General features: G+C 49.3%; 1 protein-coding gene across 1 annotated transcript; it reads left to right on the top strand.

Moving 5' to 3' along the window:
* Positions 1-2,471: 2,471 nt before the first annotated feature.
* TADA1 (transcriptional adaptor 1) lies at positions 2,472-16,040 on the top strand. Its single transcript, XM_058842299.1, has 8 exons — positions 2,472-2,784; positions 3,487-3,578; positions 4,596-4,661; positions 10,407-10,504; positions 12,380-12,589; positions 13,561-13,712; positions 14,586-14,748; positions 15,583-16,040. The coding sequence occupies exons 1-8, from the start codon at positions 2,489-2,491 to the stop codon at positions 15,733-15,735; spliced, it is 1,230 nt and encodes a 409-aa protein (XP_058698282.1). The 5' UTR covers positions 2,472-2,488; the 3' UTR covers positions 15,736-16,040.
* Positions 16,041-23,900: the final 7,860 nt, after the last annotated feature.

Here is a 23,900-nt window from a genome sequence, read left to right as displayed (position 1 = left end):
ATTCCACTCCCATCTTGTTTTTTTTAACACTCCCTCACATTCATTTTACAGTTAATGTTCTCCTATCTCTGGTTTTATATTTAATGTATGTCTTACATTTCACATATCAATATTTATTAAATCAATAAATAAATACTATTATTCTATTAATAATTATAAATAAATTTACAATTATATAATATATAATATACCATATAATAATTTATCATTTCAATAATTAAGAAATTTAATAAAAATATACCACATAACAATTATCATTTTAATAATTAAGAAATTAAATAAAATTATATAATTAAGAAAGATAAGATATTAAAAATATATTTCAATTTTAAATTATTTGTAAATATTAAATTTAACATGGATATTAATTTAAAATTAAATTATTGAAATTATTTTAATTTTTTACAATTATTTTTAGTTTATGTATGTTATTTAACATATTATATTTAACATATCTCTCTGTTTGTCTTCTGTTTTCTCCTCGTTGCCCAAGCATGAACTGCAATTCCCTCCTCACTTCTGATGCCTCTTTTCCTTTTTTATTACAGAACTTCCTGAGGGTCTGGATTCCCCTGCGGCTCTGGCATCACCTCCACACGTTTTAACCCTTTCAGCTAGCGGTGGGACAGCAGTAACATTGTTTTCCTCTTGCACCAAAGCTCACAGAGCACCCTGGACTTTGTGGGGTGCTCCATGAAGATGGAGAAGACCTTCCCCGTTCCTGCTCTGAACTTCAGCACCACCACGCTTTGGGGTGTGCCACACGTGCCTCCAAACCTGCCTGGGCTCCTCCTGTGCTCTCTGCAGTGAGGCAGCAGCAGGAGCTGCCCCTGAAGCCTCCCCAGAGCCCGTACCTTGCACCAGGAGAGGTGGTCCTGCACGCTGTCGATGGAGAGCGCGATCATCTTCACGTTGCGCTTGCTGAACTCCGGCGCCAGCTTGGCCGCCCGGCCCAGCTCCGTGGTGCACACGGGGGTGAAGTCCCGCGGGTGGGAGAACAGGATGCCCCACCTGCAAGGGGAGGGAAGGAGCTGCTGTGAAGGTGAGGGGTCCTCCTGGTTTGTGCTGCCGATGAAAAGCTGTGCAGGCTGCACGGCGTGGGGTGCAGGAACAGCTCGTCTCTCTGCTAAGGACATGCTGGCAATTCTTCCTTCCCTATCACCAGGAACCTCCCTGAGATAAGCCCTGCTCTGGGAAACTCCCTGCACTTGGCTCCCCCACTCACCTTCTGGGAGATCCTGTAGGATCCCACAGGAGATGCTGGAATAGCCCGTGGTTTTTGACATGGAGGTGAACACGTGTGAGGAAGTTTGGGGGAGCCACGTGCACGCTGTAGCCCAGAGACCCCAGGTGTGAGGGGATGCAGGTGCCAGCCAGGTTATTGCAGGGATGGCCACTGATCCAGGAGCTGGCCACCACCCCCTACACCTCATCTCCACGAGGGGACACACACACACACACACACACACACATCATACAACTCAAAAGAATGAGACAGGACCAAGCCTCAACCCAGCTGCACTTCATGAAAAGGTAAGAATTAATCAACTAGCAGGAAAGGACAAAAGTTAAAATCACTTTGTGGCTCCTCTTACAATGACACAGCCACCTCGATTTTGCCCAGAGCTTGGCAGCAATGGATTTTGAGTCTTTAGAGCAGGTAAATACTAATCCTACACTTCACAGGTGCGCAGAGAAAAGCAGCAGGAGAGGATGGAGCAAAAAGCCTCTCAGGGGCTAAAGCAAAGCCACCCCCAGCGCTTCAAATTCCCTGCCAGAGACTCGTTACAGCGTTTCTCAGCTCAGATCGCACAGATCTTCCTGCACCCATCTTCACCCGGCTCCCAGCACCACAGCAGAGGGGGAAAGCCCTGCCTGGGAGATTTGGGAATGCGGCTGGAGGGACCGAGTGCGGCTCCAAACCGAGGAGAAAGGCGCCACGTGTGTCACCAGGCCAGCTCCAGAAGGCCTGAAGCTCGGAGGGTTCTTTTTTCCCTCCCCTTTGCTCACGATGCCGACAGAAGGGGCCGATTCCAGCCTGCCAAGCGCTGCCGGGAGCGGAGAATGCGGGGGATGCTGCCCGAAGGCTCCCCAGCCCCAGCAGGACCAGAGCCCCTTGTCCCCGCACATTTTGGCACCCCCGGCATGGCCCTGACAGCCGAGCTGGCCTCAGGGCCCGGCCTGGCCTCCGGGCCCGGCCTGGCTCTGCCTCCTCCCTCTCCTCAGGGCTCTGCTCGCCCTCCGGGGGTGATGGGGGCTCCCCACCGCGCTCCCCGCCAGTCCCGCCGTGCCCGGCCCCGTTCCCACGAGAAAACCCCGCATTTTGGAGCGAACCCCTGGAGCCGTGTGACACGGGAGCCGCCCGTGCGGACGGAACGCAGTGAGCGGTGCCGCTCCGTCCCTGCTCCCCGGCATCCCGGGCATCCCGGGCATCCCACCCCCCTGCCCCCGCCGCGTCCCCGAGCGCTCACGAGTCTCCCAGGAAGTCATGGAAGCGGATGCGGCCCTGCGTGGTGTCCGCCTCGAAGTTGGGCGCTTCATCCCCCAGCAGCAGTCCCGGCATGTCTGCAGCTCCCGGTGCAATTCCCGCTGCAATCCCCGGTGCAGCTCCCGGAGCCGCCGCCGCCCCCTCTGCGCCTGCGCGCCGCCGCCGCCCCCTGCGCGGCCACGTGAGCGGCGGGCACGTGACGGCGCTGAGGCGGCGGCGGTGATGGCGACCTACGTGAGCGAGCTGGAGGCGGCCAAGAAGAGCCTGAGCGAGGCGCTGGGCGAGAACGTGAAGCAGTGAGTGCCCTCAGGGAGCGCGGGCTGCGGGGCTGGGCCGGGGCTGAGCGCTGCGAGACCCTCTCGGCCCCTCCCGTTTCTGCCGTGTCCGTGCCAAAGCTCGGCGCTGCTGCCCGGTGAGGGAACGGCGCTTTTCCTCCTCTGCACCGCACCGTGATGCCTTGAGAGGCGACCTGGAACAGGGGCTGGACTGAGCTAAAGGAATAAAGCAGGGATTTATTAAAAGCCCTTCAAAGGATGCACCTTGGGCAGTGCAAGAGCCTGGACAAGGCTACACCCAAGATGGGCACCTGGTCACGAGTTTTCCCATTTTTATAAGTTTTTGTCCGTTTCTGTATTGGGGCTAATTGTCCCATTCCAGCTGCAGGTGATGCAGTCCCATCCTCCCAGATTGCTCTCCTCAATTCGCTGCTGGTTGTGCTTTTTGGGGCTGGAGCTGCAGCGGTGTCCTTGGTTGTGGGGCTGGAAAAGGATTGTTGTGTGTGCCTGAGCTGTGAGGAGAACTGGCTGACACTTCACATGAAGCTCAGAGTTACCAATGCACTACAGAACCTGGGAAATATGAAAGCCAGAACTTGAGGCATCACCCAGAGGTGCTCAGTGCCGCGGTCTGGCTGACACAGTGGTGGTGCCAGGTTGATCTGGGTGGTCTCGGAGATCTTTTCCAGCCGCACTCATTCTGTGTCCCCTGCTCTTCCCGAGGTACTGGGCCAACCTGAAGCTCTGGTTCAAGCAGAAGATCAGTAAGGAGGAATTTGACCTGGAAGCGCGCAGGCTTCTCACGCAAGACAATGGTAAAATAACCCCTGGTGTTTCCCTGCCAGGCCTGGGAAGCTCCTCCAGGCTCTGCGGTGCTTCCCGACCGGGGAAAGTGCTTGTCCGGGAAACAGCGGTGCCCAGGGCTCCGGCAGCAGTGGGGTTAAAATGGTGGGAGGTGCCCTGGCCTGCATGGGGAAGTCCCTGTGTAACCCTGGCTATTTGTAGTTGTGTTAAAATGTGTTCAAAATATAAAACGTGCTGATCGAGCAACCAAAAGGCCCTATTTTTTTTTTTTTTTTTTAATGTCACTGTGGAGACACAATCCTTTCTGTCCTTTTCCTTTGGTGGTAGCTGAAGTAGGGGAGGGAGGCCTGGATTCACCTGGGTGCTTTTGCAGCGTGCAGGTCCTTCCTGGCCTTTGGGAGTGCTGGAGGGTGAGATTCCTCCATCCTTGCTCCTCGGTGTGTCTGCAAACGTGTTTGGGTGTTGCTGAGCTCCTCGTGGTGGCTCCTGGCTTCGTGATCTCTGTAGGGAAGGGCAGGGAGTTTTTCGGTGCTCAGACTCCAAAGAGGATCCTGTAACCCTCTGTTGTTTTTACTTTCTCTCATGCACAATCACTCCATGTTCCAGAAAACCTCTGCAATGAAGTCCTGTTTTATTAGAACCCATTTGAGTTGTCTTCAACTGTGTGGGGCTGGTTCTCATTTTGGTGGATTTTCTAGCAAAACCAAAAGTGCTGCAGTGGGGGTGCCTGCATGGCAAGAGGGACAGCTGCTCCCCTGGCTCCCTGAATACCCCAGACTTGTCAAGTAGCTGTTACACACCTGTGTGTGTGTGTGTAACACTGAGAAGTGACCCAGTTGTCTCCCTGCTGTTGGGGTGTTGTCACAGTAGTAGATGCTCAGCCCAGTAGAAGAAAACTCTCAAAAAAACTTAAATTGAAAATGAACACAACAGTGGGAAAGCTTAGGGAGCTACTTTAGGATGGCTTTGAGGGGGTGCCTCTGGGTACTGATGAGCTGCTAATGAGCTCTCTGTCTCTCTCTCCACAGTCCATTCTCACAACGATTTCCTCCTGGCTATTCTCACCCGGTGCCAGATCTTGGTTTCTGCCCCAGGTGAGTCCTGAGAAGCCTCATTAAACACTTGGTGTAGCGCTGTGCCTGCCACTGCGGTGTTTGGGGTGTGTGTGCACAGCACCCCAATGTTCTCAGCCTTAATATTCATGGGGGGTTTTTTTGCCACACAGGTAAAAATGTAGCCAAATAGTGTTTCAGCTGATTTCAGTAGAGATCCTTCTGTGACTAAGCTCTGTGTGCTTGGTTAGAGGCTGATGCTGGATTCCTGCCTGTGATAATCTGGTTTGATTTCTGGATTAGGTGTCTGATGCAGCTTTCTCTTTAATGTGCTTTGCTTACCTCTTTCTCTCTCCTCTGAATTTTGCTCCTGGTCATTGTGGAGAGCTGACTATTCCTGACTGATCTTGATTTTAAGTACATATCTGATAGAAAAGTGCTTACAGGGAGCCTCGGTTGCAGATGGTTAATATCTTAACTTTGTGAGCATCTAGAATAACATTTTAACTTTGTGAGTGTCTAGAACAGCTGAGGGTGTGTTTTGTTTGGTCTCCAAAAGACCTCTCAACCCAAAGATGTGGTAGCAAAGGCAACTGAGCTGCAATTCAAGATGTGGAGCTGCTGTGTAGGAAGGGATAGAGAATTGTTACAGCTGACATGGGCTGAGAGACAAGATTTTTAAGAGAATACGTGTTACTGTTTTGAGAGAATACCTGTTGTAGCTAGAGGAAATAGTGCCTGCAGAATTCATGCATGCCCACAGGTTTTTGTGTTGGAGCTGGTCCTTAACTCTACCAGCTGTGCTAATTAATTGTTAATTGCCCCCACCTCCAAACTTGCTTTGTTTGCTCTTGATTGAACTTCAGAAACACCTTGTGTGTCCTAGACTTGTTCCCTTTAGGGGTCTGGACCCCTCTGAATCAAAAGGTTTTTGTCTTGATCTGCTGCTCCTTGCTTTTAACTTTGGGTAATTAATTACAGGTGGGTTATAAAAAGAGCACACAGGAACAGTGACTTCCCCTGATTATCACCTGAGTCTAATTGAGGAGGGGGAGGGACTCAGTGCCTGCTCTCTGAGCTCAGCAGTGAGGTGCTGTGAGTGTTGGGCTGGGGTTCACAGCTCAGAGATCTTGCTTCTGAGAGGCAGTGGTCAGGCTAGAATCTCTTGCCATGTGGCTGAGGTTTGGGTTTGTTATTCCTGTGTGCATGCTCTGGGCTCAGCTCTGAGTGGCATTTGTCTCTTTGTCCAGTCTCTTTATGCCACTTAGTGATGGCTGGCATGCAGTTGTCTGGTCAGGATTTGTCAGCAAACCCTCCCAGGTGCCCCTTTTTGAAGGCTGTTTAGGATGATGTTGAAGGTAGGAGCCTCAGCTCAGAGGAGGGTGCTGCTCCACAGGTCCTTTCCATAAGCTCATTATTATTTCCTGCCTGACCTTGAATTTCAAGTCCCTGGAGGTTTTCTCCTGTTCCATTGCAGCTGCTCTTTCCAGAGTTCTCAAGAACCCTGGTTCAGCAGTCAGTGGTGAGCCAGCTCGCCAGGATCCTTTCCCAGTGCTGGTCACTTCCAGGGATTTTAGGCAATCTTTGGCTGGCTCTGTGTCCTCAGATTGCATAAGCCAGCTTGAAATAAGTCAGTTTAATGATGGCTGTGTGCTCTTAAAGATGTGCTTTGGTGCTCTGGAGCTCACAGTGCATTCTGCTAGTCCCTAAAAAGGCTCAGTTTTGCTGTCCACAGATAAGTGCAGAGTCTCCCAATGATCTGGGAGCTGATCTGTGCTGAGGTAACTCTTTCTGGGCCAGTGACTGCCTCTTACAGGCAAGATCTCACTATCAGCTGTGTGTGGTGTAGGGTTGTACATGCAAGCCCAGGAAAATGCAGTATGAGTGCTAGAAAAATACTAGCTGTTAACATCTAGATTTCTTTTTCTTCCCCTAGATGCCAGTCTGACACCTGCTAGGTTTTTCTGTTGTAGTTTGTTTGTTTTTTCTTATCTCTCTTTTTTTCTTTTTCTTTTGTTTTCTCTATATAAGAATGGAAAGCTAGCAGGCTTTTGTTTCAGCCACTGCCTTTTGGGTGGAAGGTGTTTACTTCATGATTCATGGAAATGAGTAACTTTAAAGAAGTGTTTTTGAGGCACTTGGCATGCCATCACAAGGGTTACTGATGCATGTACTTTCCACCTTGCTGTGAGAAACAAGGGGAAAGAACCATTCTTAAAATGTTATTCTGTATTTAAAAAAGTAATCATGTGGTAAAATTGTACTTGATATTGTATTGCATCAGAATAAGAGCCCTTGGGGAAGGTGTTTTTCAGGAGTGAGTGCAATACATGTTGAACCATGCAGACAAACCCATCTGATCCCAGTTGTAGTACTGGTTTCACTTGGGATTTAGAGGTGAATGGTGAATGTCACCCTTTTTGAGGATTCTTTGCATTTCCCCCTCTCATCTGCTCAGGCTGTTGGTCACCCAAACAACTTCAAATCCCAGTTCCTCAGCCTCTGTGGCACGGGACATTGATTAGTGGTGCAGAGGGAGGGAGCTGTGTTGTCTATTCTGATGTCAAGGATGAGCATGTTGGGGTCAGCTCTCCTGGCTGTGCCCCCTCTCAATGGGGTGGGATGAGGAGGAACAAATCCCTCAACTCTGTGCTCTGCAGGAACAAAAACATCCCAGTGTTACCAACACTGCTCTTAGCACACATCCAAAGCATCATCCTGTGCAAGCTACTATGGAAAAAATTAACCCTCTTCCACCCCAAACCAGCATGCTGGGATTTCTTTCTTCCCCAAAAAATTTCATCAAGAGGAACTCTGGTTTAAATCCTTTCTTAACCTTGCATGGGCTTGCTCACTAAGCTGACCTTGTTTGTTGGACAGGTGCAAGCACTCAGGGTAGCAAGGTTAATGAGTTAATTTGTACCTTGCTTAACTGTTCCCTCCTTTCTTAGCTAAATGTTAGCACTAAAACTGAGACAACTGCAAAGACTTGAGTTAGTGTTGTAAGGATTTAATTTATTTAGTAGTAGTGTGGAGCCAATTAAGAGATGATTCAGCGAATTAGAGCTCATGTGGAATAACAGGAGCATTTGAGTTCATCAGGTTTGTCCACAGGCTTTGCTTAGAGGGCTTTCAGCTGTGAGATTGGCTCAGGTTGCTTGTGTTTGCTTCTCTCCAGAGAACTGAGAGGGGAGGAAAAGCAAGAAAATGGGAGTGTGAGTCTTTGGCAGAGTCAGCAGAATACGTGACCAAAACCCTTGCTCCTGCAAGAAGATTATGACAAACAACCCCCTCCAAACTGAAGATCAAGTAAACAGGCATGGGAAATGTGTGTTTGCTCTCTGGCTGCTGCTTTCTGTGGTGACTTTCTCTGCATCTTTGTCCTTTCCTCACATAGCACGTCAGGCAAACCTGGCAGGCTCTGTCTGGACTGGCTGGTGCCACCACGATGGTGCCATGCAGAGATGTGACAGCTCCTAGAAAAATGGTTTTTATCTCTTGCTGATCTTTGAAGGCAGAGCAGCAGCAGCCACTGCTGTGGCTTGTTAAGGTCTGATTCCTTTGCCAGCAAGATTAAATAAAAGCTGCAGACATCTCTGAAGTTTCATACCTGAGCCAACCCAGCCTTGTCATTTGTGGCCAGGAAGGCAAGTACTGGTTTTCTTAGAATGCTAGAGGGAAATTTTGCTTTCTTCATCTAGTGCAAGTCAGGGTTGGTAATATGAAAACCTGGAAAAGGAACCAAAAATTCTGCTATGGGCTCATTATAGTGGGGAATAGGAGATTGTATCTCACCTTTTCCTTGTTTCAAGCTGATTTGGCTAAGTTCTTGTTAAATGTGCACGTTGAGATTCAATTAAGTTGCATCTTTCAGATCTATTGGCAAAGCCTAAAAATTTAGTTTCCATTTAATTTAAAATCTACTGTATTGTTTTTCTTAAAAAAGGTATTTTAAAAACTCAGACTTAGCTGTAACCTATTGTATCTGTAGAACATTGTCAGAGAAAAGAGTGTTTGCAATTTCTATCTCCATCCATTGCACTTTTTCTGGTCACAAATGAGGCTGTGAAGGAGCTGTGTAATACTTGATGTGGTTCTCCACATTATTAGGGCCTCTCCTGTGATGTATTGATTGGTAGTGACACCATCCTTACAATTTCTGGGGAGGTTTTATTTTTTAGCTTCTAATTTATTAAATTGACCAGTGGATTTTGACAACAGGGTTTGTAGGCTATGGATTCCCACCTCTCTAATAGGATGTAGCTAAACTTCTTGGTGAGCTTTTTTTTAAAAAAAAATTTAGGGGGAATGTGCCATCTCTGTGTGTGCGGGTTGTTTCTAATTCCTTCTTAGCAGCTGAAATGCAGAAATTTCACCTGAATCCTTTACTTGAGCCTGATCCTGATAGAAATTTTTTTTCTGTAGCAGAGGACACGGTGCTTGTGCTCCATCTGAGTGTGGGAAGCTCCCCCAAGCCAAGGACTTCCAGACAGCCTTATTCCTTACAAACAGGGCTGTGCTATAACTCTTTTGTGAATTCCTGACTACATACTTCATTCTTGATTTCAGCAAATTAAGCATAGTTGGGCCAGCCAGAGATAAACCCACAGATTGGTGTGAAGCTGGTGAGACAGGAGAGAACCACAGCTGGGTGTGGGTCAGTGCTCAGTGAGGCTCAGTGCTGAGATGTGGAATGGCTGCTGTCACTTCTTGTCCCTGTCTAGAGGAAATGGCAAATTCTGGCTGAGGTGTGGCCAGGGAATGTCCAAGACATTGCTGTGCTGTCAAAATTGCCTTCAGGGTGAGTTGTCCAAGCTCCCTGGAGGTGGGACACGCTTAGGGCATGCTCTGCTCCGGAGGAAAAGGATGCTCACTCCCGTACCAAACCAGGGGAGGAGGGTGCTGGAGGCACACAGCAGGGGCTGCTCTGTAGCCACGAGAGGGCTGCCCAGTCTCTGAGTTGCATTTGTTCCCTGCCAGCAAGCACACACACATCCAATGCTCTGCTGTCCTAAGCCAATGTTCCCAATGTTCTTGAAGGAATTAATTGCTCAAACATGCTGGAAACCTGCCAGCAGGAAGTTTGCTAGGCTGTCCTTGCCAGGAGCTGTGTGATTATCAGGATGTGGTTTGGACTGCTGTAGGTGTAGCTGTCAGACAGCATTTTGTGGACTTTTGAGCTGATGATGTGACCAAATGTATTTATTTTTTGGTACCAAACAGGAACCTCTTTTTCAACTGTTTGTTTACTGGTCACATTAGTGACATCCTGTTCCTGGGCTCAGTGGCCTCTGCAGTTCTTCCCCCCTCTTCTCTTCAGTGTAACAGAACAATCAGCTGTGATGTTTAATAAGGATCTGTGACAAAGCTTGCTGAAGCAGAAGGAGAACTGGGGAGTCAGACTGCTCAATTCACATGGTTTTAGCATCTGACCTGATCCAGGAGTGGGTGAGAGGAGAACCCACCTCCAGGCAAGCTCTTACCTTCCTGATGGAATAAATGGTTTGTTCCTACCTTTAGGATTTTCTCACAGGCTGTGCATCTCTCTCCTTTCACCATGGGTTTTGTGTGGTGTGTGGGCAGAAATTGCTACATAAATCATGGGTGTTGTGAGTGAGTCAAAGTAGCAAGGGGCTGACAAAGGAAGGGAGGGGCTGCCAAAAGTGTTTTCCCCTCAAAAGACCTTCCTTTGTTCCATGGCTGTTGATCAGCAACACCAACTGAGTGGTTTTGTTTGGTTGTTGTTTTATTTTGTTTTGGTTTTGTTTTTTTCTTTTCAATTTGTAGAAGGTGCTGGATCCCTGCCATGGCCAGGTGGCTCTGCAACTAAACCTGGAAAACCTAAAGGGAAGAAAAAGATTTCTTCTGTTCGCCAAAAGTTTGATGTAAGTGTCTGTGGCCCTCTTTACACATCTACCAGATTCTTAAAACAAGTGATTTACCATTTATTTATTTATTCAGGCACTCTCTTCAACAGGCAGGGTTTGATGAGGTGCAAAGTGCCCTTTTAGGGACTATGATTAGGCACTCTGTGTGTGTGCCTCAGACCAGTGTTCCAAAGGAATGCAAGTCCAGCTGAAGGCTCAAAATTGGAAAGGCTGGAAATTGTCAAATTACTTTGCAGTGCTCAGAGCTGCAAGCTGAACTGTGGTGTTCTGAATTCTGTCTGTGTTATCTTGCCTGTCTTCAAACCTCACTGTAACTCTTCAGTTCAGTAGATGAGAGTTTGAGCAAGTTGTAGTGTAGTGGAAATCTTAGAGTTTGATTTACTCACTCCCCCTAGGATACAGCAGATTTCTAGTGTGTGTTTATACACGTGTTCAGGAATGCTTGGCAGTAAGCACTGTATGAAGTGCATGTTATGATAAATGGGCTTGTCTGGTACTAGTGGAATTCCTGGCTAGTGTGAACTTGGAAGTGCCTTGGTATTTCGTAATGTTTCCCTCACTGGTCAGAATAACAGCTGTGAATGACCACAGGTCAATCCCAGTTGACTTCCTCTCTCCCAAACCACATTCCTCTTGAGAGTTGCTTACGTTTTGGAGGTCTTTTTTTTTCCAGGCATGTGACTTTCCTGTAATGAAAGCATCAAGCTTTAGAATTGTGGGGAGGGAAACCTGCTTTCACATCAGCAGTGGGTGGATAGGTTTTTCACTCTGAGTTAAATGCCACACTGTCCTTTGACTAAAGCAGCCCCTCTTTCTCCCCTGAAACTAAGATGTGAGAAATCCACTTTGCTGCATATTCATTGTTCTTATTTAAAGTGTGTGTTTGTCCTGGTGCCCCATAGGAGCCTTGCAGCAATCTCCATTCCAGAGGCAGTAAAGGGTCAGGAGTTGTGGGAGTATGATGAGTCTTGTTCCCTTGTGGGTTAGAGCTGGGCCAAGCACATGGCTGGGCTCAAGGATCAATAATTTCCATTTGCTTTGTTCCTGCCCTTTATCAGGGGTCTGAGGAACAATCACAGGCATTCAGAGCTTGAGACACAATGCAGCCAAGGAATTGTGCTGGAATGCCTGTGGTCTGGGAAATGCCACCTTCTGGTATGAATTCCTGTTCTGTGAGGAGTTTTTTCCCTAAATAACCAAGCCAATTCTTTAAAACAGTCAGAATCCATCTCAGTGGCTGCTCTGTAACATAGCTCTGCTTACAGTAGTGAAAGTACACAGGGAGGCTGGAGTATGAAATCAATGCTGGAATTGGGCTAAATTTAAAGCATTAGAGAAGTGTAAGAATCAATCACACAAGTTTAGGATTATGGGTTTTAATCTGGAGGGGAACTGTACAGATAGTAAGTAAAAAATATACCCTTCTGTAGCAGAAATGACTAAATAGATGAGAATTCTTCAACACAGAAGGTGTCTGAGAGATGTGAAAGTCCAGTCACTGGCCTGGGTGGTGTGAAGGGTGGTAAGAAGGACAGTCACTGACCACATTTGGGACTCCCAGGAGAATCAAATCTAGCAGGTGGGGAAGTACAGAGCAGACCAGAGCAGGTGAGTCTTCATGTGTGTAGAACTTCTTGCTGCAATGTGCTGTGGATACCCAAAGTTCAGGTGGTTTGGGGTGCTACTGGACAAGTCCAGTGAAAGGATACCAACACTGACTTAGCAATTTCTTCAGTCACAAGTCATTGGGGAGGATTTTTTGAGGATTTTTTTATAGGTGTATGCTTTCTGACTGGAGAAGGGATGTTCCCTTGATGAACCAAAGGGTGTGAATGAATATTATCTTACCCTTGAACGTTGTGTTCGTGACAGCACCGGTTCCAGCCTCAGAACCCGCTGTCGGGAGCCCAGCAGTTCGTGGCAAAGGATCCTCAGGAGGATGATGATTTGAAGCTGTGCTCTCACACCATGATGCTCCCAACACGTGGCCAGCTGGAAGGGAGGATGATTGTCACTGCCTATGAGCACGGGCTGGACAATGTCACCGAGGAGGCGGTGACAGCTGTTGTTTATGCTGTGGAGGTGAGGCTGGGCTGGGGGGCAGCAGTGGGCTGGTGACACCAGCAGCAAAAAGCTCTGTGTGCAGCCTGGGGCTTTGTCCCCCAGCATGGGGTGGGAATTCTGCTCTGATTGTTCTCCAATTGCCCCAGAGCAATGTGAGAATGGAGAATCTCAGGCCCTAGATGTGAAGTCTTGGACTTCTGCCTGCAAGTGTTAGTTTTGGTGTACTTGCACAGGACCCCAGGCATACTTCAGTAGCTGTTGTGGGAAATGCTGTTCCTGTCACTTAAAAGCAGGGACAGAATGGGAATGCCAGCTTGATCAGTTCTATAAAAAGCAATCTGTTACAGGCACAGGGTCTGGCCTGGCCATGAAGGGGCAGGATCAGGTGATACCTGCAGGTGATAGCTGGTTTGGCTTTGGCTATTGGTGGTGCATCACTTTACAGATCCCAGGAATGACACAGCCACTGCTTGGAGCATTGACGTGTGGATGGTTTTCTGTGCTCAGCATGTGGAGGCCAGCCCGAGTTCCCCATCTGGGAGTGAGGCCAAATTAAGAAGTTGTCTACTTTTGTTTTTGCAGACTGTTCCTTCTCCAGCACTTTTCAGGCAAATGAAAAAGATGAGTGAGTGGCTTTTCACTGTCATTTCAGGGTGTGTCTTTCAGTTCAAGTGTAACATCTAGTGTCAGTTAGGAAATCTTAACCAGAGGTTGGGAATTTCCTAGCATTGAAGACACCCCTTTGACATTTGAAGCAGGACATCACATATTAAAGTATAGTTCACAGGCTGATGCTTACGAAGTGCCATGTTCTCTGGATCCAAGTTGGATAATGAAAACATCCTGTAGATTGTCCAGATATTGCTGCCCTTCCATCTTTAGATCCCTGTGGTCATAGCAGCACTGCTTCTGTCTTGCCAGCTGGTGAGGCCCTTTTAGCCACGAGTGAATAAATCAGCACATGTCACAAGATCTGTTTTTCATTGTAGAACCACCTTAAGGACATTCTGACCTCTGTGATATCCAGGAGGAAAGCCTATCGTCTGAGGGATGGCCATTTCAAGTATGCCTTTGGAAGCAATGTCAACCCTCAGCCATATCTGAAGAACAGTGTTGTTGCTTATAACAACTTAATTGAGTGGTAAGGAGCTGGCAGCACACTGATAATGTACATGGGTTTTGCTAGTCTTGAAATTTACTCCATGGCTTAGTTTCTTCTTTATGTGTGTTGATGGTATCTTGCTTTCACACGCTAGGAAGGCATTGGTATGGAGGAGTGGGAGTATGGGGATTCCCAGCACTGAACTGTAGGGCAGTGTTACATCTCATGTTACATCTCATGTTACATCTCTCTCCCTCACCTCTGCTTGTCCAGCAGGTTATGACTGCTTTTTGGAAACTCCAGTAACTCAGCAATTCTCTGTCTTTGTAGAGGCCCAGCCATTGTGCCACAGGGTTGAAATGTCAGGGAGGAGCTGCCATCCTAGCCTTTCCTGCATCCAAATGTGTTTGTGGTTCCTTGGCACATCTTTCCAGTTAGCAGGGCTTTGAGGTCCTCCTCTTTGGAGTCTCAAAGAGTTTGTGCAGTCTACACTTCTGTGTACAGAAGGCAGTTTTGTTTGTCTGTGGCAGCTTCTAGCAGTTGACAGGAGGTCGTGGGTGTTTGAAGATTTGATTGTACACTACAAACAACTCTGCCTAACAGCCAGTGTTTCAGTTTATTGTTGTCTGTGCCTTAATTTTTATGCTGGGTAGAAACTATTGGCTGCAAGTAACAAAAGTTTGCACAACTGAGACCATTTAAGCAGGGCTGGAGCATGTTGGGGGTCAGTCCACACTCCTTGTTAAACTGGAATTTGAAATAAATTTTTATTAGAGCTGAAATGACTTTATGTACACATACATACACATACACCACATCAGCTGGTGCAGAACAGCAGGGCCCCAGCTGTGTGACAGCCACAGCTGGTGCTGCTTTTGTGACTGGAATTTTTCCTGCCTGCTCTGCCCCCAGCCCCCCGAGCAGCGCGACGCCCTCGGCGGGTCAGAGCCTGGCCCCCCCTCCCGCTCCTGACGATGCTGAGCAGCAGGCAGCCCTGCTCCTGGCCTGCTCTGGGGACACCCTGCCAGCATCCCTGCCTCCAGTCAACATGTACGACCTCTTTGAGGCTCTGCAGGTAAGCTGGTCCTGTCACACCTTCGTGTCACCAGCGGCGCTATCCTGGGTGCCAGGTCTTAGGTGTGGTTTAGGTGCATGCAGGGGGATTTGTTTTCTCTTCCCATAGTCTCTTTCCTTCTTTGCCTCTTAGATTCTGTGGCTTTGATTTGTTCCCACTGTTAACTCACGGTTTAATGCCTGCTCTGGTCCCCTTGGTCACAGAGCTGATGAGGAAATCTCCAGGACTGAGCTGGGTAGATTTTGACAGTGCTGCAGCAAAATAACTTACCTGGCATGTCCCTTCTCACTCCTCATGTTCCACGTGGGTACTTTGAGGAACACTTGGTCCTGGCATGCAGGCCAGTGCAGTGAGTTAGCCGTGATCACCCCAACCCCAGGGAGACATTTGAGGTCAGCTGGGTGGATTTTCATTGGGGAAATGGCTGGCTGTGGTTCCCTCCTTCTCTGGCAGCTGTGGGGGCATTGCCTACTTTGAATATCTAAAATTTGCTGTGAGAAATTCCCCCTTGATCTCTGCTGTTGTGAACAGGCCTTGGGATTTTGTCTCACAGCTGTGGATACAGACCACAGAGCTGTAATCAAGCGCTCATCTCATGTTTAGTCAGAATTGTTTCTATGGTTTTGGTGACCAATTATTGATTGCCACAAACAAAATGACTACTGCCTTACCATGGCACTCCCTTAGAAAGTGGTGTTAAGAGGTGGCAGTGCTGGCAGGGAGCCGCTTTCCCTGCGGGGCTCCCTTTGTTCCCACTGCTGAGCTGGCATCCTGTGCTAGGGGCAGGTTATCCCCTGCTAAGTGTGCAGCTTGTTTTCCACCATGCATTTCCAGGTGCACAAAGAAGTGATCCCTGCACACACGGTCTATGCTCTAAACATTGAGAGGATTGTCATGAAACTCTGGCACCCAAACCACGAGGAGCTGCAGCAGGACAAGATCCATCGGCAGCGCCTGGCGACCAAGGAGGGCCTCCTGCTCTGCTAGAGCTGGGCAGCCCTACCAGCCCTCAGGTGGCTCCAGCCTCCTCCTGGCACTTGTCATTTTGGATGCTCCTTACAAACCTGTGTCAGCATCTCCAGGATGATGTGATTTATGAGTCAGCTTTTCCTATGGAAATGGGACTGAGTTGTGGGACACTTCCTCTGCTTCCCCAGAGTCGTGTGCCCTGGAGTACTTGCAGCAATGCCACTGAACTGGTAAAGAGAAACAAGACACGTTTGCAAGGACTGTTTTTAGGAAAAATAAACGTGAGAGTGGAAAGAGTTGGTTTTAAATAAGGTGTGCTCTTGTCTTTTTTTATGAGCATGGAGAATCTGCCTCCTTGCCCTCCCTTCTCAGGTAGTTTCCCTCCTGAGCTCAGGCTCCAGAGGCCTTGTCCAGCTTCTGTTGCAGCTTGTGGGATCCTTTTCCTTAACTGGTTCTGGGGTGGGCTCTTGTGAAGATGAGCAATTCTCTAAGCTGACATTGGTCCTCTTCTACCAGGAGAGCTTGTGATTAGAAACTGTGACAAAACAAAGCAAAAAGGGGTTGGTGTTGGAAGCTCCTTGGATTTGCAGCATGAACAAATCTCTCCTGTCACTTCCTTGTAAAAATACGCAGCCTTGTATTATTTCATTATGAAATTGTGCAGCCACACCTCTCCACGTGGGAGATGTGCAGATCACTGTGTAAAAGGAGAAATTCCACCTTCTGGGTTTCAGGTGCTCTCCTGTATTCCTGAGGCAGCTGTGGGAAACTGGCTTATTATAACAAGAAAATTCCATTACAGTGTCTTAATTACTACAGGACTTGGGTTTGACCTCAAACCTGGAGGTGCTGCTGAAGTTTGACTCGCTGTGCCTTCAGGTTAATGGAATTGAAACAGCTTCTTCGGGGGGAATATGAAAGGGGAAGCTCATGGTTCCACTTTATTCTGGTTTTCCTGTTTGGAATGTATTTGGATGGGAGGCCTGTCGTACTTCGTGTGAAGTTTTCTTCTCTGTTGTACCCCCAGGACTGAGGAGGGTGCAGATCCCTGATGTTTCTTTGCAGTTACTGTTTTTAGGACTTCCTTTCCTGACCCCTGTGACTGTTCATGTTGCACCAGTGTTGTAACAAGGGGTGTGCAGTTACCTGGGTGTTCCTGGCTTTCCTGCATCACCTTTGGGATGTGCTGTGGAGGCAGGCAGAGCAAGAGGCAGTGTCTGGGCAGCTGTTGGTGGCTCTCTTCATGAGGAGATCATTTTAGGATTATGAAGAAACTGGGAAAGGCAAGGGCACAAGTGCAGCAGGGCCTGGCAGGATGGGAGCAGCTGTAGGTGGGTCTGGCAGTGTGGGGTTAAGAGGGGAGTTTGGGACAAAAGATGGACAATTTCTTTTGGTCCTCTTATTTTGACTACTTTGTTTCTCTGTATTTAAGCTGGTCAAAGCCTGCCTGAGCTGAAAAATTGACCTCAGTGGCTTTTACATGAGAGTTTTTAAAAGCATTATTTAACCTTAGTAACTGTATGGTGGTGAGCTCATCAAGCCACCCAAAATACAGACTGTGGGGTGTGGGAGGGAGATTTCCCAGATAGCTGTGATGCTTCTGGTGTAAAATGAAAGCATCAAGTTTGTTTGCTAGAAACTCTGGGGCAGCTCTGAGGATCTCAGATCTGAAGAAAGTACCCAGCCTCTGACAGCATCACAGGCGGGTTCTGAAACAAAATTCTAAGTGTGGCACTAGAATCTCCCTCCTGTTTGCCTGAGCTGTGTTCTGAAGAGCCAAGTCATCTATTCCACACTGACAGTGGGGTATTTGGTATTTATCTGCTGCACAACAAAGGCTTGAGCAAGGAACCTGTGTCAGCTGTGTCGCAGAGCTCTGAAAACTGAAAGGCACACGTTCTCAAAGCACTTTCCCATGAGGTGTTTTTGTGAGAAACGATGCTTGATAGGCTGCCTGGGTCATGGAGCTGCAAGGGATCACAGAAAATTCTGAGATGGAAGGGAGCCACAAGGAGTCCAGCACTTAAGGGAATGGCCCATCTGGTGATCAGAGCAGCACCATGCTCTGAGCAGCTGAGCTCATCCCTGTGCCTGGCTGGAGGCTGCTTTTCCACTCCCTGCTGAAAGAAGGGCCAAGCTCAAAACTAGAGCAGGTTGTTTATTTCTAGAGATGAGACCAGAGAAGTGGTGCCATTTCCAGTTCTGCTGTGGCACCATATGGACAGTGAAGGTTTTCCTTGTTGCCCTGCCCTGAGAGCAGGTGCTGGCACTGCCAGGTGTCACTGTTAGGCTGTGACATGACATGTCTGTCTTCACTACAGCCCTCTGAAATGAGTAACACTGAACTTCAAGGTTTCAGCACAGAAATTAGTTTGGCAGGGTCTGTCTTCTGCCCCAAGACCCACCCAGAAGCTGCCAGCTCAGAGCAAAACTGTTCCTGACAGGTGTTAGCTCAAAAACTTCCAGTGGAACTTCAAAGTTATCTTGGGCAACCTGGTGTGCTTCTAGTGGCCTTCATCACCAAAGGCTTTTTCCTCTGACCTCCTGCTGCAGGCCTGGAATTTGTTATAGTCGTGCCAGAATATGGGAAGGCAGAAGGAGAGGGATAAGACATCACCTGCCACGTCCTCAAGAGTGAGAATTGCATCCTCTGCTCTTAACCCTGTAGGAACTGTGCTGTGTACTGAAAGTTGCCACTCTGGGAGTTTCTATTGCTTCTGCTTCCACTTCTAGATCTGTAGTGAAAAAACCACTGGCCACCTCATGAACAGGGGGAAGAAGTGCTTGAGATCTTCACCAGGCTTGCTTCATGGCCTGGGTTAGGGTGAAGTTGTTCATCTCATCCCAGAAATGCTCAATGTGATCTGCATCCCTGGGAGTGTAGGAATCAGAAAGAAAATCTGTTATTTTCAGACAGAATGTAGCCCTCCTCAACACCCCCAAACAGCCAAACCCTTGCTTCCCCAGACTTTGGCCTTGCCTGGCTGGGGCTGTGTTGGTTTATTAATTAAAAAGCACCGTTTCCATTTGAATTTCTGAAACCAGTTTCCCAGCTCTGGGCTGGGTTGCTGTTCATTAAAAGCTCCCACAATCAGATATCTGCTTCTGTGTGCAGTGCCAGCCACTTCTGAAATGCCACTGCGGTAAGAGCAACGAGCTGGGGCCGCTTGCATCTCACAGGAAGGGCTGCTGGCCTTTCCATGGAGCACCCTGGAACCTCTCTGAGTCCTCTGAAGGCTTTTAAACCCTCTTTTGGAATGTGTCAGCTCCTGGCAGTGATCTCCCCTGCTCTGCTCTCCACGTATGCAGCTGGCCAGCTCTGCACCTCAGGAGGTGGTTTGGTATTGCTGAGCAATCTTCCCTGTACTTCTATTTATATCTCACAGAAATGCTCCAGATGCATTTGGGAGAGGAGCAGCAGGTGCTTGTCTGTGCAGTGTAGTCTTTCTGTGAAATGCAGGCTTGATTTTCAGAAGTTTATGGTTTGTTGGTGTGTTGTCGATGGGAGCAGCCACTCTTTTTTTCCCTAGAGCAACATAAATAGTTCAGACTTCTTTTTTTTCCACTGAAACTTTAATTTCTCACTAAAATGCTGTTTTCCCACCACAAAAAAAGCAAAAGACAGCTCAGCCTGCTTTATTTTCACCTCTGTGTCTAGCCTCTCCAAAATACTCACCAGAAGTTTGTTCCAAGTTGTCAAATGTAGGTTTTAGCTCTATAATAAATAGAGTATTGAACAACTCCATAATAAGTGACTTCAGAATAATTCTTATCCACTCTCTGCATTCCCTAAAGACATGAAAAGGGGGAGCAAGAGCCTGGCCCTGCTCTTGTGCCCTGGCAGTGCCTGGTGCAGGTGCAGCATTGCTGTTTTTCTGATGGCTCACTAAAGAATCGATGCTGCAGGGTCATTCTCCTTTCTCATGTGTTGGAGATTCATCTCTGAACTCCTCCTGCTCTGCAAAATGTCTCAGCTGGACTCCATGGTTTCCCTTGGAACCTGTGAGCAGGGGCTGTGTGAGAGCTGGGCTGGACCTTCAGTGCAGGCAGTAGATCCCAGCAGTGGAGGGAAGCAAGGCAGAAGTGTCAGAGCAGAGCTTTGTCTTGGTGTCCCTTCTGGAGCTGTCACAGAGCCCTGGGGAGTGGCAGCAGCTGCATCTCACAACTCTTTGTGTTGGTAGTGCTAAAAAATGGGGGTAAAAAGCCCTTGGAGCAAGAAAATCAAGAATTTACTCTGCTCCCCAAACCAGCTTGTACACACTGGTGCAGCAAGTCCTAAATCCTGTTAGAAGAAAGCCGAGCCACATCTCCTTGCCCCTGGGACAGCAGGGCCCTGAGCAGCACATCCCAGTGTGGTGAGGCTGTTTGTTTCTTTTCATTAGAAATGCTGGAAAAGCTGATATGGGAAGCAGACAGGAAGGATAGAACTCAGTCTCCAAACCTCAGGAAGTGTTGAGGGCAGCCTTGGCTCAGGGAGAAGCACGGGGCTGGGCAGCAGCTCCTGTGGTTTTCTGACCCTGTGACCTGCCCTGCAAAGGATGTGGGGCTGGCTGGGAAGCCCATCCTCATTACCAAAACTCTTGCAATTTCCTGGAGCTTCCCAGGAAAACACAGCAGGGTCTCAGAGGAGACCCTCGAGCCACGGGCGCAGTCTCTGCCGGAGGGACACGTCAGTCTGCTCCTCCAGCCTCCTGCTTTTGTGTGCTCACCCTGCTCAGACACTGATGGGGGTTTGTGTCATCTTCAGGGTGCCCATGAGTGGAGAAAAAACAAAGACAGAAAGGCAGCAGCACACACAGACACGTTGAGAAAGCACCTGAGCAGAGCCCAGCGTGGCTGCTCAGCAGCTGTGGGTGACAAACCCAGCGTGCTCCTGCCAGCAGCTGCCTCTCTCAAAGTGCTGTTTTGGAGGCTCAGCCTGGCTGTTCCCTGCTGCATGGGGGTGTTACAGCTCATCCCAGTCTCCCATTTCCAGCTGCCAAGGATCTGGTGTGCAAGTAGTGGATGTGTTTGCAGCTTTGGCATTGTAGAGAGCGAATCCACGCGCTGGATCCATGTCAAGTGGCCTCCTCCACACCAGAGCTCGAGGGAGGAGCTGATCCTGCACACTGCTGAGCTCATTAAAACTTCACTTACACATCCACAGCCAAAAATTAAGGGAATAAAACAAACAAAGTCTGAAGAGCATCATTAATACAGAGCAGCCACTGCTATTTGGAAAACACACTTTGAAATACTGATATGGAGTGTCGCAAGACTTGAACCAACATTGCTATTTCCTTTTTTCAGTCATTAATCAGTGGCTATAACCAGACAGTTATCATTAAACACTGTGAACGTCTTAGGCTTGGCTAATCTTTTGAGGAAAAGAAAAGACAATCCCAAGATGAATGGGCTCTCTGGAGGAGAGACACCAGGAGTGAGCTCAGCAGGACTCAGCAGTAACTTGGGGAAAAGTAATTCTGAGCACCAACCCTGCCTTATCTTGCAGAAATGACATAAAAGCGTGAGCAGAGGAAGGAGGAGCTTCCCCAGCGCCCTCCCAACGTGTGTCCCCCACCCAAATCCTCACCAAATCCCAAATCCTGGGAAGGCGGTGATGGACAATGGGCCGTGTTCCCGGTGTGCCACACTGCTGCTGGCGCCAGTGGGGACAGGGAGGAGCAGGGCTGTGCCTGCAGCCAGCCAGGATGGCAGGGATCAGTTCCCCAGAGAGGGCTGGGCACATCTGTGCTCCTGCAGCCCAGGGCAGAACCTCACTGCGACATCAAAGCGGCCGAGGAAGGAGCATGATGCAAATGAGCTGCACCTCAGAGCTGGTGCCTCACCACAGCTGTGCCTCTGCCTGGGCTGTGGGGATGAGCTGATGGGTCTCCTGCAGCTTCCTGCTCACCTGGATGGTGCTGGAGGCACTGGGGCAGGCGTGGAGCTGGGAGCTCCATCCTGAGGTGCCATCCTGCAGAGGAGCAGGCAGAGCGTGGCTTTGTTGGGTTTTTGTTGGCATCGAGGTGAGGACACACATCTGCTCCCACAAGCACTTCGTGACTCTTGCTTTTGCTGCTACTGAAAGGGAACACATGGCAAATAAAAGCAGGGGCCTGACAGCCTAAACACCAGATTGTCCTGGCCATGGAGGAGTGTCTTGGTGCTCCCAGCAGCCCTTCACTCACTGCCTGCTCTCATTCCTATTCCTGTAAGGGTATTTTGTTCTGATATTAAACTTGGAGCAAACTCAAAGACCATTAGTCATGGCTTCTGCTTTCTGGGGCTTTAATTATTTTTTAATGCTTTCTGAAAATGGTAACCACAGGGGAAAATGTGGTCCTTAGCCAGAGGCTGGGCTGAAGTGGCTGGAATGATTTTGACCATCAGTTTTTTATGAGAACAAGATTTCCAGTTCCTGCAGAAACATGTCCTTGGTCTTGTGCTCCCCTCTCTGCTGGGCTGATTCAGTGCTCTGGGTGTGTCCCCCACCTGTGATCCCAGCACCCTCAGGCATGAGAATTCCCTGGGCATGGGTCTGTGCTCCCTGGCAGGTGTCACAGGTGAGAGGGAGGAGCTGGAGCTGCTTTTCAAACTGAAGCTGAGGAGGGAGGGAGGCACTAGGGGTTTCTTTCAAAGAGCAGATGTGTGGGCCATGCCTGAGGCACACTTGTTCCCTGGGCAGGGTAACCTGTGCTGCTCCAGTGCAGCAGGTGCAGTTTGCCCCAATTTGTTTGAAGTCTGGAGAAGTCCAGAGGCTGCTCCTGCTGGCAGCCATGCAGGACAAGGCTGAGGGCAGTTTTGGGAGGTTCACAGGGAGCTGGAGATCTGGGGGGCTGCAGCTGCTCTCCTGTGGCACAGGAGGGGGTTCCAAAAGCCCCCTTAGCTGCAGTTCCCAGGTGGCAGGTGGAGCCTGGCCCTCTGGAGCAGCTCTGTTCCCTGAGCCAGCTGTGTCCTTGCTCGCAGCAGCAGGCCCAGGGCTTGTCTCAGCTGGGCAGTTGCACTCACCCAAAAACCCAGGCAGCCTCACTTGGCATCACTGGCAAATGTAGAGCTGCCACCCCAGGGACTCCAATCCATGCCAGGGGCCAGAGAAGTGGTGGGCACACAGGACAGAGAGGGAGCAGCCACCTCACCACCATCACTGAACAGCTGTGGAGGAAGCTCTGGGCTGCAAACCTGAGCATGACCACCAAGAAGCAGCAGTTTGGATGCTGATGCCTCATCACATCTCCTCCCAGGCCCTGTGGCTGCCAGGGCATGGCCAATTCCTTCTCTCCGAGCAGCTCACCGAGTGGGCACTGTGGGGCCGTCACCGAGGGTGCAAACAGAGCTGTGGGACCAGCCCATGATGTGCTGCTGCAGGAGGCTCCTGTCCCTGCTTGGGTCTTCTGGAAATCCCCTGGCACCATCGTGGTGGCTGTGTGAGCCTGGCAGAGGCTGAGGTGGGGGGAAAAGGGAGACCAGGGATGGCTGTGGCTGCCACCACATCTCGCTCTGTTGGGGAAATTCCTTCGGCAGTTTAACGATATCTCTGCATCACCCTTATCTATGGTTGTCTGCTCACTTCAGGAGCGAGTTTTCTATTTAAGGCACATCATCTAAAGTCTGATTCCTTCCCAGGATCACCAGGCAGAAGCCCATCACCCTTCAAGCACGAAGGCTGATGTGTGTCCTTGGCACGTCCCAGTCCCCCAGTTAGGAGCTTGCCTGGGGAGGGGTCTGGCATCTCACATGGCACGAGGCTGCTGCTTTCCCCTTGCTGGGCTGGAACACAGTCCATGGAGTAACAGAGAGGATTTGGTGGTGTCTGGGTAAGTAAGATCTGTGTGTGCCTCCTCCTGCAGTGTCTGACACAGAATTCCAGAGTCATTTGGTTGGAGAAGTGAGTCCAAGCCATGCCCCAGCCCATGGCACTGAGCACCCTGTCCAGGCTGCAAACTCCTCCAGGGGTGGTGACTCCAGCACCTCCCAGGGCAGCCCATTCCAGTGTCCCTTTCTGTGCAGAAACTCCTCCCAATGTCCAACCCCAACCTCCCCTGGCACAGCTTAGGGCTGTGTCCTCTTGTCCTGTCACAAGAGACCTGGGAGAAGAGGCCAAACTCTGCCTGGCTCCAGTTTCCTTTCAGTAGAGAGTGATAAGGTCACCCTGAGCCTCCTGCAGGGCAAAACCCACTGGTCCCTGGGAGCACCCCTGGAGG

Source organism: Poecile atricapillus, chromosome 7 (assembly GCF_030490865.1).
Source record: "Poecile atricapillus isolate bPoeAtr1 chromosome 7, bPoeAtr1.hap1, whole genome shotgun sequence".
Lineage (NCBI taxonomy): Eukaryota > Metazoa > Chordata > Aves > Passeriformes > Paridae > Poecile > Poecile atricapillus.
The sequence above is the reverse complement of the archived record's forward strand: the minus strand, read 5'-3'. Positions and strand labels throughout refer to the sequence as shown.